This window comes from Lissotriton helveticus, chromosome 3_1 (assembly GCF_964261635.1).
Source record: "Lissotriton helveticus chromosome 3_1, aLisHel1.1, whole genome shotgun sequence".
NCBI lineage: Eukaryota > Metazoa > Chordata > Amphibia > Caudata > Salamandridae > Lissotriton > Lissotriton helveticus.
The window spans coordinates 374,463,900-374,482,160 of NC_136061.1; the positions used below are offsets into that span (position 1 = coordinate 374,463,900).

Below are 18,261 nucleotides of genomic sequence, written 5' to 3' on the forward strand. Positions count from 1 at the left end.
ATGGGGTCAGGTAGCCACTTGACTAAATGGATAACGGCTGGCATTAGAGAGGGGAGGGCGACCTCGTTACTGCCCCTACGAGAAAAATGGGAAAGGGACGTAGGGAGACCATTAAGAGACAAGGAATGGGAGAGAATCATCAACTTCCCTAAGAAAGTATCCAGGAACCCGAAATTCAAATTCATTCAATTGATGGTCCTACATAGGGCATACCTAACACCCCACCGCCTACACACAATGTTCCCAGCCACAGCTGACACTTGCCCCCGATGCGGTGTGGACAATGCGCGTCTAATGCACATGATCTGGGACTGTCCCAAACTAAGATACTACTAGAAGACGATCCAGGAGGCTCTATTTAAATTAGCTTCTTCCAAACCATACAACACTATAGAATACACAATGCTGGGGCTGGGTTCGGTGGAGCGTAAAAAAAGTGTAGCCATACGGTTCACAGACTTGGCTCTGCTGCTTGCAAAGCGCACAATAACGATGCGCTGGAAGTCGGCCAGACCGCCTGACCCTGAGCTATGGAGAGCAGAAGTGTTGACGATGGGGAAAGGCAGAGGGCGAGACGCTGCAACACGGGGAGCGTAAGGGACTCAGGAAGAACCCCATATCCCTGGACTGGAATGTCACACTTGGGGCTTTTGAGATGGGTGGGGACACTGCATCTAACTCATCACTTACCCCTGACTAGGAGATGTAATGCTGGGCCTAGTTGCCCCCCCCCTTGAAGGGCACCGTATAACACACCGATGCAAGAGAACTGTTTCTGGGTGCAGAAATGCAAAGACTATGTACCATACTGAGCAAGTCCCCAAATGGTCTGTGTTGCAAAAATAATTGTATGTCAGATTAGTTAAGTGGAGTCATGTAATGCAATAATCATTCAAGTTCGAGTAAAGTGCCGGGGAAGGGTGGGTAGGGGGAGTTGGGCTGACTAGTTGGATGGCAAAAAAAGAAAAACTGTGATTATGGAATGTATGACTGTTTCGTTGGGACACCTAATGGGAGTACCTTAATTGCGTCAAAAATTTATTGGTCATTACTTACCTTGCTGACAATAAAAAAGATTTTCAAAAAAACTGCCCAATAGAAATGAAGTGTTCAATGATCGCAAGGCTGGCGGAAGAACATTTTTCTTGTCCCAATTATCCAGCCTATGGGACTCCCTGCCCAGGGTGTGGAAGAAAAAACACCTTGTGAGGTAGAGGTTTGGACCACCAAGCGGAGTTATTTCGGGTCGTCCGGTACAGGGCAATCGCGGCGGGTGATTGTCCTATTCACAGACCGGTTTTCAGGATATTAGAGTCATAACCATAAACTCTACACATATCAGCACTTTTCTATTTTAACCCGGTCATAGGGCCCATCATTAAAATTTAACTCACAAAAGGTACCCTATAGGCAGTTTAATATAATTTTCACTGCCCCATACCACACAAAAATCCTGCTCTGCTGTAGTCCAGGCATTGTAGCACACCCGAGGTGCACCTTGGGTGGGACCTGATGATGAAGCATGCCACCAACTAGGTTGTGGGTGAGGGTCTTCATAAAACACCTACTGGTTTTCCATAAACCTAAACGTAAGGCTTCAGGTTCACAATAGGAGATCAGTTAAGGGCTCATTGACAGGCAGAAGGGGCTGAGAGGAAGAGACACCTGGCTGCAGGACCTCTGTCAAAATGTTCGTCTTGACTTCCACTGAAGGGAGCTGAAGGTACAGGATCTCAGCTTCCCTTCTCACCACCATAGCATATAAAGCTCCCTCCGCCATATCACGGTAGGTGGAGAAAGCAGGCCAGAATCTGGGGAGGTATCCAGTTTACTGGCCTCACCCAATTCCTTATAGCAGTGCATTTCGTGCTCAGGATGGTCTTGTAAATGGTCCAGCAATCCTTCCAACCTTCCTCCATTCTTAGATCCTCAAAATAAGGCTGAGGAACAGACCTAGGACCCAAGGGTGCTCCATGTGGTCCACAGTTGGCACTTCTTTGACTCTTCTTGGTCCTTCTCATTCATTAGTCAGGGGAATCAGAGTTCCAGGAGTCAGGGGCCACTAAAATACTGAAATGAGGGGTGTTAAGGGGAGTGAAGGGTTGTAGCCAATGAGCTACCTACACTTGGGGTCACTACATCCTCTATATGAGCACTTCCTGTGGGGAATGGGCATAACCCGGTCCCCGAGTTTCCAATTCCACCAAAATCATGATGGTGGAATCCTTCCTTTGTGGTGCACATCAGAAAGCCCACCTTAGGGGTGTAACGAATAGTTTCTTACCTGTCGGTGTAGTTTTGCAGCTTGAAGATCTTTCTGGATTCACTATGCTGTGCATTATTCCGCGGTCTAGTGGTTGGGTCCGGAATCGTAGTCTTTTCTTTGTTTTTTATTTTTATTTTTTGTAGCCCAGGTGGGCGTCGACGTCCCACCTTTTGGTGTCCTTCCTGTGACGTTGGCATGCTTCCTGTGGAAGCTCCCACCCTTGGGCGCCATCTTCGGATTCTTTTTTCTTTTCCCGTTTGTGTTCTGTTTCCGAATTGTATGGCAATGTTTCGATCTTTCCTTTTACCGCTCTTTTCCTTAAAGTTCCATTAAAGTCCTTTTTTTTTTGTATACCACCTCTTTTCTCCAGCCTCATCTTTCTGGCGGAGGTGGGTGGGTTCGCTAGTGAATCCAGAAAGATCTTCAAGCTGCAAAACTACACCGACAGGTAAGAAACTATTCGTTTTGCAGCGTGAATCTTTCTGGATTCACTATGCTGTGCATAGACTTTGTAGCGGTTTGTTGTTATTGTGGCGGCTGGGTGGAAGATGAGCTTGGGTTCTTGAAAATGTGCTGAAGCACCTTCTGTCCCACTTGTGCTTCCTTGTTCATTTGTACGTCCACACAGTAGTGTTTTGTAAACGTGTGCACAGAAGCCCATGTTGCCGCCAGGCATATGTCCTGAATGGGGGTGTTAGCCAAGAAGGCTATAGTAGCTTCTTTTTTCTTGTTGAATGGGCCCGTGGACCTTCTGACAGTTCCTGGCCTGCTTGTTTGTGGCAGAATTGTATTGCTTGCGCGATCCATCGTGCAATTGTCCCTTTAGTAACAGCTTTGCCCATGAAACTTTCTGCGAATGACACAAAAAACTGCTTTGTTTTTCTGTGATCTTTAGTTCTCTCTATGTAATGTATGACTGCACGTCTCGCGTCCAGAGTGTGCAGTGCCCTTTTAGCTTTTGTTGTTGGTTTCTGGAAGAAACTTGGTATTTGAATTGTCTCGTCGATGTGGTACTTGGACACCACTTTTGGCATAAAGTGAGGGTCCGTTCTCATCACCACCCTATCGTTGTGAATTTGTATGTAGGGTTCCTGTAGTGTTAACACCTGTAGCTCGCTTACTCTGCGGAGCGAGGTTATTGCCACTAGGAAAGCTGTTTTTAACGTTAGCATCTGTAGAGAGGCCTTATGCATTGGTTCAAAGGGTGCCTTCATGAGTTCTGTCAGTACTACATTGAGGTTCCATGCAGGCGCTGGTAACCTTTTAGGTGGTGCAATCCTTTTTGCACCCTCCAAGAATCTTTTCACAATCATAGAAGTGAAGAAGCTTTTGCCTGTTTCTCCTCTAGTGTAAGCGACAATGGCTGCTAGGTGTACCCTTAGCGATGATGAGCTCAGGTTTGTCTCGAGCAGGTGCGTGAGGTACTTGAGCACTGTAGAGTCTCTCGTCATCTTGTTGTGCAGTCTCTCCTTTCTGCACCATAGTGTGAACCTTTTCCATTTGGCCACGTAGCACTTACGTGTGCTTGGTCTTCTAGCCTCTCGAATTACCCTCAGGGTGCTCTCAGGTAACTTTAGGTGTGCGAATTCTATGTCCTCAGGAGCCAGGCTGCTAGGCTGAGACTTTCCGGCTCTGGATGCAACACCTCTCCGTTTTGCATGGAGAGTAGGTCTTTCCTTCTCCCAAATCTGTGTGGTGCACTCTGTGTCATTTCCATAATCTGAGAATACCATGTCTGCCTGGCCCACTGGGGTGCGACCAGTATCAGGGTCATGTTGCTTGTCCTGCACTTGCTGAGTACTTTGTGTATCAGGGGAATCGGCGGAAAGGCGTAGGCAAATGTCTTTGACCAGCTTATCCATAGGGCATTCCCCAGGGACCCTTCCCCTGGTTGCCTCGATGCGAAGTGTTGGCATTTTGCATTCTGGTGTGTTGCAAACAGGTCTATTGACGGGGTTACCCACTTGTCGAACAGTTTCTTTGTTTCTTGTGCATTCAGCTCCCATTCGTGTGAGGCCGATGTCTGCCTGCTGAGCCAATCTGCTTCCACGTTGTCCTTTCCTGGTAGATGTACTGCCAGTAGATATATTTTCAGTGGTATAGCCCATTTCCATATTTCCTGCGCTAGCTCTGACAGCGGGGCTGATTGTGTTCCTCCCTGCTTGTTTATGTAGAACATTGCTGTTGTGTTGTCCGTCTGGATCAACACTGTTTGATTGTACAGCTTCTTCTGGAAGGCTTTCATCGCTAGGAGAACTGTCTTTAGTTCCAGGTAGTTGATGTGTTTGACCGCATCCGTTTGTGTTCACAGGCCCCTCACTCGGAGTTTCTCCATGTGTGCTCCCCATACCTTTTGGGATGCGTCTGTGGTGATGGTCACTGTTGGTGTTGGTGGCGTTAGAAGTTTCCCTTTTGTTATGTTTCCTTTGTTCCACCATGATATCTCCTCGTGCACTGCGTGCGTTACAACCACTAGGTCCTCCCAACACCCTGTCGCTTGTGACCATTGGTCCTGCAGCCACTCCTGGAGTGGTCTCATGTGGAGTCGTACATTCGGCACTATGTGTATGCATGAGGCCATCATGCCCATCATTTTGCTCACCGTCCTCACTGTCAGAGCTTGCCCCTTCTGGTAGAGGCGCGCCTCCTTCAACAGCACCTTCGTTCTCTTCTCGCTGGGGAACACCTTCCCCTGCACGGTGTTGATCTCTGCCCCCAGAAATATTTTGACCTGTTCTGGGTTTATCGAGGATTTCTTCCAGTGAATGGAGAAACCCAGGGCCATCAGTGTGTCTGTCACTATTTGAGCGTGCTGCTTGCACGTGTTGTATGACTTTGCCTTTATTAGCCAATCGTCTAGGTAAGGGTATACGTGTATCCCTTTCCTCCTTAAGTGCGCTGCGACTGCTGCTAGACACTTTGTGAATACCCTCGGTGCTGATTTTAGGCCGAAGGCCAATGCTGTGAATTGATAGTGATTCGATTTTATTGCAAATCGTAGCAGATGTTTGTGCTGTCTGTTTATTGGGATGTGAAGGTAGGCATCTTTGAGGTCTATGGTGACCATGAAGTCCCCTGTTTGAATCTGTGGAAGTACTTCTTGCAGGGATGTCATTTTGAATTTTTGTGTCCTTATAAATTTGTTGAGAGACCTTAGATCCAAGATGGGTCTCATTGTTTCGTCTACCTTGGGTACTAGGAAGTACGTAGAGTACACCCCCTTGTTCCTTTCCATGCGAGGTACAGGCTCGATAGCCTCTTTTAGTAGCAGTTCCTCTACCTCCCTCTGAAGCAGCTCTCGTTCCTTGTTTGCTAATGCTCTTTTCTTTGGCTTTCTGCTTGGTGGTGTCTTTTCTAACTCTATGCAGTACCCGTAATGTATTGTGTTGATGATCCATTTGTCTGTGGTAATTTTCATCCACTCCTGGAGAAAGCGGTTTAATCTTCCTCCCACAGGTGTTATGTGCTCGTGGTCTTTCGTTGCGTGACACTCCTGTTTTTTGCTTTTGTGCGTCACCCTTGGAGTCTTTGGGAGGGTGTGCACTATCAATGTGGCCGAGTCACTTTTAGGTGGTTTGCTGTCCACCTCTCCTGTTGTTTCCACGTCCACTCGCTCTCCCGCGAAAGGACTGGCCCCTATGTTGGTATTGCCAGTGCTTTTTTGCTGGCCTTGTTGCGTATGGGTGTCGCTTTGGTGGGAATGTTGGAAGGACTGGTGCGACGTTCCCGGCTGGTTCCCCCCTCTCCCGTGTGGTCTCCGTGATGGGGTTCCTCTCTTTGCTCCCCTGAATTGCAAGGCCCCCATGGATCTTGCGGTGTCGTTATCTTTCTTGAGCTGTGAGAGCTTGTCGTCCACTGGTGCTCCGAACAGTGTTTCACCATTGAACGGAGTGTTCAGGATGTTGTGTTGCACCTCTGGTTTAAAGCCTGATATTCTGAGCCAGGCTTGTCTTCTTTCTGTGATGCCCAGCATCATAAGTCTGCTGGCAGTGTCTGCACCGTCCAGTGCTGTTTTTAGGCAAGAGTTTGCCAAGTTTTTCCCCTCCTCCACCAGGTGCGAAGCCCTTTGTTGGTATTCTTGAGGAAGGTGTTTCATCAACTGTCCCAGTTCTTCCATTATTTGGTAATGGTGTCTGTTGAGCAGTGCGTTGGAATTAGCCATGCGCCAGTCCATAGCAGCATTTCTTTCGATTTTCCTTCCCGTTAGGTCCATTCTTCTGCTCTCTTTGTCTGGGGGTGGACCTGAAGTAGTTGGGACATTGGCCCTCTTCCTTGCTGTTGCAGTAATGATTGAGTCAGCAGTGACCGTCCCCTGTATGTAGGGTGGATCCTTTGAGGAATGTTTGTATTTTTTCTCCGTCCTTGGCGTGACGGGTTTACAAGTCGCAGGCTCTTTGAATGCCTCTCTTCCTTGTCCTTTGATGCTTTCAAGCATTGGCAAGTACTGGGTTCTGGTGTGCATTGGGAGTAGTGTCTCTACCAAGAAATCCCCTTTCGGCACCTCCTCCTCGAGCTTAACTCTGAACGCTGTTGCTGCGTTCTTGACGCATTCATTATAAAGGCAGATGTCGTCAGGCGGCGAGGGCCTCGCTGGATATGTGTCTACTCCCTCTTCTGGACTCTCGGCTTCGATGTCTTGCCACTCAGCCTCCTGTGTATCCCAGTATGTCGATTCTTGGTACGCCCTCTGGTCATCATCTCCCTCCTCTTCGTAATAGGGGGTATCATCTTCCTGGTACGGCAGATCTTCCAAGCTCTCCGGTGTTGCTTCGACCTCGAAGTCTTCCTCTTCCTCCTCGACCAACTGTACTACCGGTGACTTGGGCCTCGACGGTATTGTGTAAGCTTTCATCTTTTTGTCGAAATCTTTCTTTCGCTGCAGGATGTTCTCCATCTCTGCCTCGAGTCTCCTCTTCTTTCTTTCCATCTCCGCTGCGTGTTCGGCGTCGAGTGTTTGTGCCGCTCTCTTTGTCGTGCAAGATGGCGTCGAGACTGGTTTCGGCGTCGAGATTGGTTTCGGCGGCGAGACTGCTCTTGCGTCTTTCATCGTCGTCGACTTTGAAGTTGTTTTCGGAGTCGAGCGCTCCTTTTCTTGGCCGCTTTTCGGCGCCTTTGGCTGGTCGCCGTCCCTCGGCGCCAGGGAGTTCTTCTGTGAGGATCCGCTGGGCCTGGAAGTTGCTGCGGACGCCGAAGTTTTCGGCGTCGGCGCTTTCAGGGTCTTGCCCTCGTTTTTTCGAGAGTCTTGGGCAGACTGTCGTGAGTCTTTCGGGCCTTTTTCGGGCGTCGAGTCTCCTACCTTTTCAGTAGTCTTCTTTTTATCGGTCTCTGCGACCGTGTAGCCGATGTCTTCATCGGCGGCGTAATCCTCCTCGTCGGTCGAGAGCCCGAGGTCTCGAAGGGACGGTGGTTGGCCCTTGCCCTGCATGGTGTAGTTTGCTATTCTTTGCCTCTCTCTTACTCGAAGGGTCTTCGGCGTGAATGCTGAGCAGGCGTTGCAGTCCTTGCTTTCGTGGTCGACCGGCAGGCAGAGGTTACAGACTGGCTAATTGCGCATTCTCCTCTGGACGTCGAATTATGTTGAAAACTCTTCTTTCTTCGTCGTCCTTTCGATGGTCTAGTCTGTCTTTTCTGAAGTTTTTCTTCCAAAAAACTCGATTTTTTCTTCTCTTCTCTCCTGATCTCTGGAGCCCTCTCGGGAACGATCCAGACCCAACGGCGGAAAAAAGAATCTGAAGATGGCGCCCAAGGGTGGGAGCTTCCGCAGGAAGCATGCCGACGTCACAGGAAGGACACCAAAAGGTGGGACGTCAACGCCCACCTGGGCTACAAAAAAACAAAAAACAAAGAAAAGACTACGATTTCGGACCCAACCACTAGACCGCGGAATAATGCACAGCATAGTGAATCCAGAAAGATTCACGCTGCAAAACTAGCTCGGTGGTGCAACAGACCTACTTAAATATCATGCCTGTCCTGGTGCCAGATGGGCTTCAGGGCAGGGGGGTAATATCCCAGGTCTGGGGAAAGCTAGGTCCAAATAAAGGAGGCAGCGGCTTTGAAGCCTCTGGCCTTGTTATGCAGATTCACTAGCCATCCTGCTGGAGGAGATGTAAATACCTATTGCCAGAAAAGGCATTTTCTGACCTCTGATAGCACGGGCGCTCACCATCAGGGGGGTCAGAAACTTGTCTGTGGTGGCATGCTGGACAATACCCTTAAATACACTAAGAGGCTGGTAGATTTTCATGGGGCACCTCTAAGGTGTTCTCTGGGTGCACATCTTAACTCCACTACTGGCAACAGTATGGATTTATTAAGATAAGGTGTTTAACACCAAACACCATAGGTTTCACTGAAGCCATAATGTAGCTGGGAAATACGTAACGACCAGTGCCCACTACATATATCTAATATGGCTTCCCTGCTCACTTGTACCATCTAGGCAGACCCCCCAGGATATAGCGGCATGGATTAGCAAATTTAATTTAGCGGCATTTTATTTGGCGGTTTTTCCTACAACAAACACAGATATCCTAGTTTTTTGTGTTTGTGGCCTGTGTGTGTTGGTTCCTGGTGTGTTTGTGGTCTGTGTGTGTTGGTCCCTGGTGTGTCTGTGGTCTGTGTGTGTTGGACCCTGGTGTGTTTGTGGTCTGTGTGCGTTTGTGGTCTGTGTGTGTTGGTCCCTGGTCCTTCAGGAAGAAGCTGAAGACCTGGCTGTTCGAGCAGTAGCGGCACCCCCCCCTCCCCCAAGCGCCTTGAGACCCTACGGGTAGGTAGCGCGCTATATAAGTGTCATTGATTGATTGATTTGTGGTTTGTGTGTGTTTGTGGTCTGTGTGTGTTGGTCCCTGGTGTGTTTGTGGTCTGTGTGTTTGATGCCTGTGTGTGTTGGTCTGTAGTGCGTCTGACGCCTGTGCCGCCGGGTCACGGATGCCCTCGAACACTCTGAACCTGCTGCTGTCTGCGGACACTGAGCCTTCCTAGGGGCCCTCGGGGCCCCGGGCAGTGCATGTCTGCAGACAAGGGCCCATCCGGGAGCCAGGAGAGTGAAGGAAGCCCCCAGAAGGGCTGGGGCAGTGTCAGGCTTCCGGCAGGGACGGATCCCCTGGTCTGCAGTTGCATTAAATGTTCCTGTAATTACAGACAGGGCTTTCTCTGAAAGAGCCATCAGTGACAGCGCCCCCCCACCCCCCAGGTCGGGCACTTTTGTAAAAATCGCGGCATTTTCCCTGCATGTTATGTGTAAGTGCTTCCAATTCAGGAGGTGGACTGGGGAAGTCTGGGTGAACAACTCTCGCCGCGGGATGTAGTTGATAGTAGAGTAAAGTAACCATAAGAGATGGTCCTGCTCAGCCCTGAAAATCATCCAGACTAACGAAGTCCCCCCAGGGAAATAGTCTCCATCAGTGTCAATGTCTGCCTGCATTAATGTGCTAAGGGTTAGTCTTCTACAGTAGGAGGAAGGAAGCAAGGCAATGTACCGAGTGGTTGGTTCTCTCTACAAGACAAGGCCCACCAGGCCATACAAGTCATACCGACTGTGTCGACATCATCTATTTGTACCTAGAGGTTGCTTGCAAAGTGCACTTATCTGAGGTTTGGAACTCATGATGGTACGCTACATCCAGGCATGTATCAACACTTCAGTACTCTGGAGCCAATATTTGACATAGTACTCCTGTGTTACTAAATAATAGACCTGAAATCTGGTGATGCCAGACCACCAGCTCTCTAAGGCTGGGTCAGCATGCCCTATCAGAGACACAGCTGTTTACCTCCAGAGAGCGGACGGCTAAGTGTTTGCCGCAGCTGTTTAAAGATGGCTGCTGGAATTCTGACCGAGATGTCGTAAAGTAGGTCAGTGATGTCTCGTGTTAAGAGCACGCCAGCTACTCACCAGATCGGTACTCCATGGCAAGGGGAATTCCAGAGGAATAGGAGTTGTAAAATCCGTCAAGGGAAAAACTGAAGACTGATTCCACTTAATATGGAGCCCCGAGTGACCGCTAAACCAAATAACCTTTGAAATGACCGGGTGCGAGGTTGTGCCGGGACCTCTGATTATACAATGCCACTGCCTCCAGAGGCCTGAGATGGACCAGATGGCCCTTTCCACCCCCCTCCCCCACCACCAACCCTCCGCAGACCCGCCCCGCCCCCTTGAAAGGGGCCTGGATGTCTAGATTTCGTGGGCACTTTTGTAAAAATCCCGCCATTTTTACAAAAGTGCCAATTTCGCGGGCACTTTTGTAAAAATCGCGGCATTTTTACAAAAGTGCAGATTTCGCGGCAAACCGCGAAATCCTGGTGGGTCTGTCTAGGAATTGGGCTAGACAGCACAGGGACATAGCTGCTCATGCAGATATATCCTCACATGTAATATAATGCACTCTGCCATGGGGCTATAAGACCCGCTGTAGGGGTGAGGTACATATATTGCATGCAGTGTCTGTGGGCCATGTCTTGTTTTCACAATTGTTTTCACCATTTCATGCAGCCTGCACTGGCAGTCTGCATGAGTTTGGTGGTGGGTCCCTTAGGGTGGCTGCAGCCCTTTAGTACCCAATCCCTAGGTACCATTTACTAGGGACTTCAGAGGTGCAAAAGGTCTTGCCAATTGGTAAACAACTGAACAGATACCTTGTTTAGGGAAAGCACAGTGGTGCTGGGAACCTGGTTAGAAGGAACCAAGTGCACTTCAGTCAAAATAGCGTCATATACCAGGCAAAAAGTGGGGGTGACTATGTCAAAAAGGGGCACTTTCCTACAAACAGCTGAGCTCATCCTTAGCTTTAGGCTCATGCCAATGTCCTATGCTGACAAAAACAATTGCGTAGCTTTCTATGCTGGTGACACAGATGTGTTGAGACAGAGCTTTCCTAGCCATCTGTCAGCTGTGGCTGAGTTGATCGAGTTCCTTTTCCTGAAACTGAAAGAGGACAAGATGAAGTTTCTTCTTTTGGGGGGAGGTTTGCTGTGTTGGTTCCTAGGCCGATGGCCCACTGACTTGCGACTGGCTTGTATTTCCAAAGATGCAGTAAAAAGCCTTTGTGTTATGATTGATAGCCATCAAATGAAAAATATCGGATCCTCATGCTTTTACTATTTGAAAATGTTACACAAAGTATTACCTTTACTACTGGTGGTCCACAATATAATCTTATCGAGCATGGGCTACTGCAATGTGGTATATCTAGGTCTCCTAAGATGTTTATGCAACATTTTGGATTTAACATGTGCAAAATGCTGCCTAAAGTTGCCTCCCCAGGGCCAAATGCCACATCATTTGAAGAAGTTGTGATGACTCCCAGTTCGACGTGTTCAGTTTAAGACTCCCCTGCTTTTGTCTTAGAGACTTTTATAAGAAATAAACATTGTTTATTCAGGAAAGATGATCCTTACAAAACATGTTAAGGTCTGGCTCTTTATTTAGCCACGATCTTGTGGTTTACATGGCTTCTAGTTGTGCCTATCTTACGGTCCAGGGACATACATTTAGTAGCGGTTGAGCTCAATAAAAGTCATCCATTTGTTCACCTCGTGCAGATTTCTGATATCAGTGCCCCAAAATAGTAGCGCTAACACAGACATTCTCCAAAATATATGAAAAGGTACAAAACAGCATAAAACAATGCTACTTACCTTTAACACCAGATCAATAGCATAGGATTCTTCAAGAAATTCACGAACTCTGACTATTTCTACCAGTTGCAGTATCCAAGAATACTTAAATAGACTGACAAAAAATCTACCAAGATAAAGCCAAAATCCTATTGCTTATAAAGAAGAATTTTTTTTTCTCGATTTTGTATAGTTTAATACAATGTATAAAATACATACCAACAACACCCTTTTAGAACACTCAAAATGGGTAAACAACATTTCAATCTTGTTGTCTAACCTCCATCTCTTTTCTTCTGTTTAGACAGAAAAAAATAAAGTGCCTCCACAGGCATGCAGCCTGACAAAGAAGAAAAACTAAGCTACCACTAAGCAGCAACACCACAATCTACCCCAACATGACAGGTAGGCCCGCAGTTAATTTAGAGGTCTGTTGTAGGATGTACTATCCAATATCACCAATACTGCTTCAATTCGCTGGACAGCAGTGGTGAAGGGGGTTATTTATGAATTTAAAGAAGATTTTGCTGCTACAAGTAAGTATTGTTTTCTTCTCCATAATGTGCACCAAATTACTGCTGGAAATGCAGGCTATGCTAAAGGCGGTAGCAACCAATATCAGGCGTGCAGCAGTTGGGTTTCAGGGGGGAGGGGCTTAAAAAGAATTTCTATTAGATGATTTCATAATACAGCGATATTGATTATTTACCCAAGTGTTGAATTCTGGGACTTTTAGTATTGATTAGGTTCAGCTGGGCTGATGGTCACACTTTTATGCAGTTGGAACGTTAAACAACCAAGCTTTCTTACTGGCTGTATTTTCTGGCAATCTACAATTTGATCTGGCTAATGTCCCGTGATGTAATTTCCTGTGATGTGACATAGGTCACATTATGTCATTAAATGTGATGTAATTCTTATGCAAATAATTTTTGACAAATGAAAAAACTGTAGATTTCCTTCTGAGTGAGGCTGCATGGACTAAGTTTCCTTTCACCATCTTCATTTTAAACCGGAAAAAAATAAAATCTGTTTTAGTGGTCAGGCAGCTTTATGCATTTTGAACCATTTTTTTAAAATCCTAATGTTTTGATATGCATTTTATAGAGATAGCACGTGGACAGAATGTTCTACCTTCACTAGAATCATTTCTTGGTTTCAAGGGCAGAGGTACATGGAGTTTACACATATTAATTAAGAACCCCGCGGATAACACTAACCTAATGCTTCAAACAAACTTCTGGCAACATGCCTGTCAGAAATCTACTCACACTCTTATCCTCCCTTCTGCATCACTTGCACCAAGGTAAATCGGTGTATTAGTAGTCTGTTTTTGTGAATGCATCAATTTATACACCTAATCTGGCACAGTGAAAGACACAATCTTTTGGAATATATTTAACAAGAACACCAATGATGGAGAACTAGGATTACAAGTCATTTTTCCATCTCCATTGAACGCTTCATGACCCATTCTCCACAGTATTACAAGGTTCAATTCTGACACACCAAACAGAAACTGTGCATTACAAAGTTCTTCTAACATACTCATTTCTGGGTATCTACTTTAGTTTCCTTTTTATGCCGAGCCCACTCTTACTTTATTTCAAACTGTTTAACTGTTAACGGGGCCTGTCTAAAAATTGCCATTCATAAGCCCCACATACTTACTTTGGCTGCTGTCTTTGCCGAACACTGGGCGACGGTGTCAGTGTAGGCGAAGGAGATGGCTGCTGCAATGACTGTGGTGTTGGGGCTGGTGTAAGGGCAGGTGTAAGTGTAGGGGTAGGCGTAGAGGCAACACTGGCCTGCAGCTGATGGTACAAAGGGGTAGTGATTGGCTGACTTGGGGTGTAATTGTAGCTTGGAGTCAGTAGAGGTGTTGCCACAGGTTGCTGTGCTGGTGTTGTAAAAACCTGGAAATCAAAAAAGAAGTAAGTCAGGATAGGTAAACCTGGGTGGGGATTATTTTAATAGCAACAGATCACATTTATATGCCTATACCCGTGCAGCTTCCTTCACGTCTGAGGAATAGCTTTAACCTTTGCAGGTGCCCTATTTGACCTGTAAAGTTGACAATCAAGGAAGTAGTACAATGTAAAAAAAAAAACTCGGAGGATGCCCCCTTTCAAATTAAAAGGTAAATGGTTACATGTGATGAGCGTACATGTGAAGTTTGCCAACTAACATCAATAAAGAATATGTATGTCATTTCATCTAATTTCTGTACATATGAATCATATATGTTATGTTATATTATGCACTTTTGTATTGCGCACAGCTGCCCCAGCTAAGGGGCGTCCTGGCGCATGGCAGGCAAAGTGCAACAGATAGCAGAAACACAACAGAAATAATAAAATTTATTTAAAAAGGAAAGTTTTCAGCGCTTTGCGAAAGGCCAAAAGGTCATCCAATAACCGCAAGTCCGCTGGGAGGGAGTTCCAAAGTTCAGAAGGCAGGCAGAGGATGCCATTAATCCAATGTTCCAAATGGCCTTCCTTAATATATAAAATAAATAATACAGTTTGCACTGTAGCACCAATGAGTACACATTCCAAGATGTCTCAAATGGTGAACTTTAAAAGTGGAGGGGCGCAAATCCATATTACAAATTGCACGGGGGAGAGAGTATGCCTACCTTACTACTCACTCCTTCCACCCACTTAGTGGGATTAAAAAAATGCCTCATAAATCGGTTTAAGCATACAATAAGTAATTTTACACGCGCTCCATCACTCATCTTAGCGCTCACGCGTATTCATCCAACCAATGACTGATTCTTGCATTTATTCACTCACACAGCAATAAAACATACACAAAATCAACAACAGATGCAAGATAATTTAAAATAATAAAAGCAACAAAAAAAACATACTGCCATCTAAACATAACATGAATATGCTTATTATAAGGAATACAAATAAAAGAAAGCAGCAGGTGGCCATCTTACAATGGTATTGAAAAGGTATTGCGTTGCTTTGTAGTTCCAATATGGGCACCACTTTTAGAACCAATGTGTTGGCCATCATAGTAAGAAACTATGGAAAAACCATTACCTAAAGAAGGCCAAATCTAAAAGGGTTGGGCTCCCTGGATAAAGAGCCCAGCTGGTTAAATGAACAGCAAGCAAGCAAGCAGTCCGTTCACAGTGCCTGGGGGAGCAGTAATATGGTCAAAAATAATGAAAATTATAATATGAGAATGAAAGAAATTAGGAAAAAACTATAGAACTTGCCCCCCCCTCTACCCCCCTTAAGTACTAGCACTTAAGTTCATTTCACATTGATGTGTATGTGATCACAAAAATACTGTCATTCAGAGGTCCTTAGAGCCAATGTCTGAAGCGGCTTAACCACTGCCCTATGCATAATGTTATTATGGATGCAAATGGAGGGTTTCAGATAGTGTCTCTAATGACAGGTGACAACATTTTACTGATCTGATTTCTTTCTTTATCCTCTTTTTATTTCCAATACATATGTAAAAAAAATTCATTCTCTCTCTCCATCTATCTATCTATCTAATTTCAAATGATAAATTGTCATACACGGAGATAAAAAAAAAAGAAAAAAGACTCCTTCTTGAATTTTTCTTAGAAATCTCTTTATTCTTGCTTTAGATATTGTTCTCAAAACAGCACGCAGCCTCCAAAGTTTTGAGTAGCCGCAAATAGCCAACACGTGTTTCACGCCCAATTGCGTTTCTTCAGGGCTATTAGTAATAGATTTCTAGGTCTTCCTTGATATATTGTTCCTTAAGTAGTGCCTTATTATTAGTTGCACATGTTTGTTACATCTTGGTAGTATTCTCTGGTCTCTACCTCCCGTTTAGATCAAAACTCTATTCCAAGTGCGCTAGGAGCAGCGTTTGCAGAGTGGTGTAAAAAAAAGGGGGGGTGGCCTTGGACCACTCTCAGCAATCCAGCTGTGTGGGGCTTACTGGAAGTACCTGGTGAGCTAGTTGGCCCCAGGGACCCTCAGGATTCAAGGGGCTTAATCCCTCAACCAAGAACGCCCCAGGAGGGACGTTTGCAGAGCTGTGGAGAAAGGGGGCGTGGTCTGTGTTCACCTGTCAGCAGTCCCACTATCTGGGGCATACTGGAGGTATCAGGTAGGCTAGTTGTCCCCCAAGGACCACCCAGCAGCGAAGGGGACTTTAATCCCCATCCAAGAGCGCGCCAGGGAGTGCGTTTGCAGAGTGGTGGGGGGAAGGGAGTGTTGCCTGCTATGAGAACTTAGCAATCTTGGGGTTCCAACTACCCCTCCTGTTACCTCCGTAAGTCCCACACAGTGGGATTGGTAAGAGGTCTTTGGAGGCCACGCTCACCTTTTTCCACCACTCTGCAGACGCGACTTCTGCCACAGTACTGGTTGGGGGATTAAGTCCACTTTACTCCTGAGGGACTTTGCCGGCCAAGAAACCCTCCTGGTACCTCCTGTAAGTCCTACACAGTGGAATTCCTAAGGACTGGTCAGCGGGCCAGGCCCCTTTCTGCACCACTCTGCAAACGCGACTACTACGTTATAGTTAGAAATTAGCATTTAAAAACCCTTAGAAATTCCATCTGCAGGCGTATACCGTCTTAGTGGAGGAACGCCTAGCTGCCAAGATAACATCACGGACTTCGGGAGGCAGGTCAAACGACGTCAACTGCTGCCGCTCATCTCGACGCAAGGAGGTGCAGGCTGCACAGATTTGGGTGGAGGACTGTTAATCGCTGTTGGGACAGAAGATCCTCCCAAGGAGGCAGTCTGATCGGAGGATCGATGGACATGTGTAGCAGCTCGGGATGCCAGCTCTTCGTGCCCAATACGGAGCCAAAATAATGACTTGGACCCAGTTGCTCTTGATCTTCTTCAGCACTCTGGGCAGAAGTGGTATAGGCGGAAAGGCATATAGAAGAAGCAACTCCACTCACGACGAAAAGTGTCACCTAGTGAGTTCCGTCTTGGAAATTCCAACACGCAGAATTGCTGACATTGCGCATTCTCTTCGGTGGCAAATAGATCTAACCAAGGCCATTCATGATCCATCATACACCTGTGGCTGAGTTCGTCCGCCCTGGCATTCAGGGAACCTGCCAGGTGTTGAACCACCAGGGATATGCCCTGATGTACCAGCCATGTCCAGAGGCGGAGGGCCTCCTGACATAGGGTCCATGACCCCCCCCGCCTTGTTTGTTGCAGTACCACATGGCGGTGGTGTTGTCTGTGAACACCAGCACAACTCTTTCCCGGACAGAGGAAAGAAATGCTTTGAGTGCAAGAAGAAATCGTCGGAAGCTCCAGAAGGTTAATGTGGAGCCTGGATTCAGCTGGAGACCAGAGGCCTCTGATCTCCGCCTCCTCATGTGGCTGCCCCATCCCAGAAGTGACACATTGGTCACCGCTGTGAACTCTGGTTGGGAAAGGGAGAGGGATCTGATGTCGACCCAATCCTGGCTCGTTAACCGCCACTGCACAGCCTACCTATGCCATCTGGCATAGTCAACCAGCAGGATGCAGGAGGCCATCAGGCGCAGTAACCTGAGAGTCATCCTGACCGAAACCCATGATAGAGGCTGAATGATCGTTATCATAGCCTGAATATCCCAGACTTGCTGTTCGGGAGGATAGACCCGAAACTGTGTCGTGTCCAAAAACGCTCTGATGAAGAGGAGCTTCTGAGAGGGAGTCAGGAGTGACTTTGGCACATTGATGGAGAACCCCAGCGAATGCAGGAGGTCGGTTGTAGTCTGAAGGTGGGAGACAAGCAAATAAAAAAAGATTCCCTTTGGACACACCAATATCAATTCACTCCATTCAATCACAATATTGTCAAATAAATGTGTTATATTCTTGGAACACATCCATAAGGAATACAGTGAAACAAAAATTTAAAAATACATTTAATAAAACGTCAAGATAAAAAAATCATAATGTCAAATCATTAGATTCAATACATCATTAAAACATTTCACTAAACTCACTCTAATAGTGAAGGACATACACGTTTACAATACAAATATCCTACATGAAGTAGTTCATAATAGTGGCGAAACCTAAATATTGCATGGGAGGATCATAAAAGAGGCAAGCCAACTGTGCCTTTGCAAGGTTAATTCGAAATAGTTGTAAACAAGGCAAGGGACAGTGAAATCTGGCCTCTGTGTATCTTGCCCCAATTCGAATTTAACAAAGATATTATGCGTTGACGCGTTTTGGTGGGACCAACTTGATAATGTCACCTTCTTCAGGACTTGAATAAATAATACTCCTTCCTTTAGTTCAAACCGTATATCTTGGTTAAACTTCTATTGTGTCATATATTCGAGAAGATCTGGTTCGGCAGAGCCGACTGAACATTAAAAACGGCAATTGCCTCTGCAATTCTAC

General features: G+C 46.4%; 1 protein-coding gene across 1 annotated transcript in view; it reads right to left on the reverse strand.

The window, feature by feature from the left end:
* SUPT6H (SPT6 homolog, histone chaperone and transcription elongation factor) overlaps nt 1-18,261 on the reverse strand; it is a 1,180,384-nt gene that overhangs the window by 18,019 nt on the left and 1,144,104 nt on the right. The window contains exon 36 of the mRNA XM_078680107.1: nt 13,559-13,803. Within this exon, the coding sequence (XP_078536233.1) occupies nt 13,559-13,803 (245 nt within the window). The remainder of the gene's footprint in view (nt 1-13,558; nt 13,804-18,261) is intronic.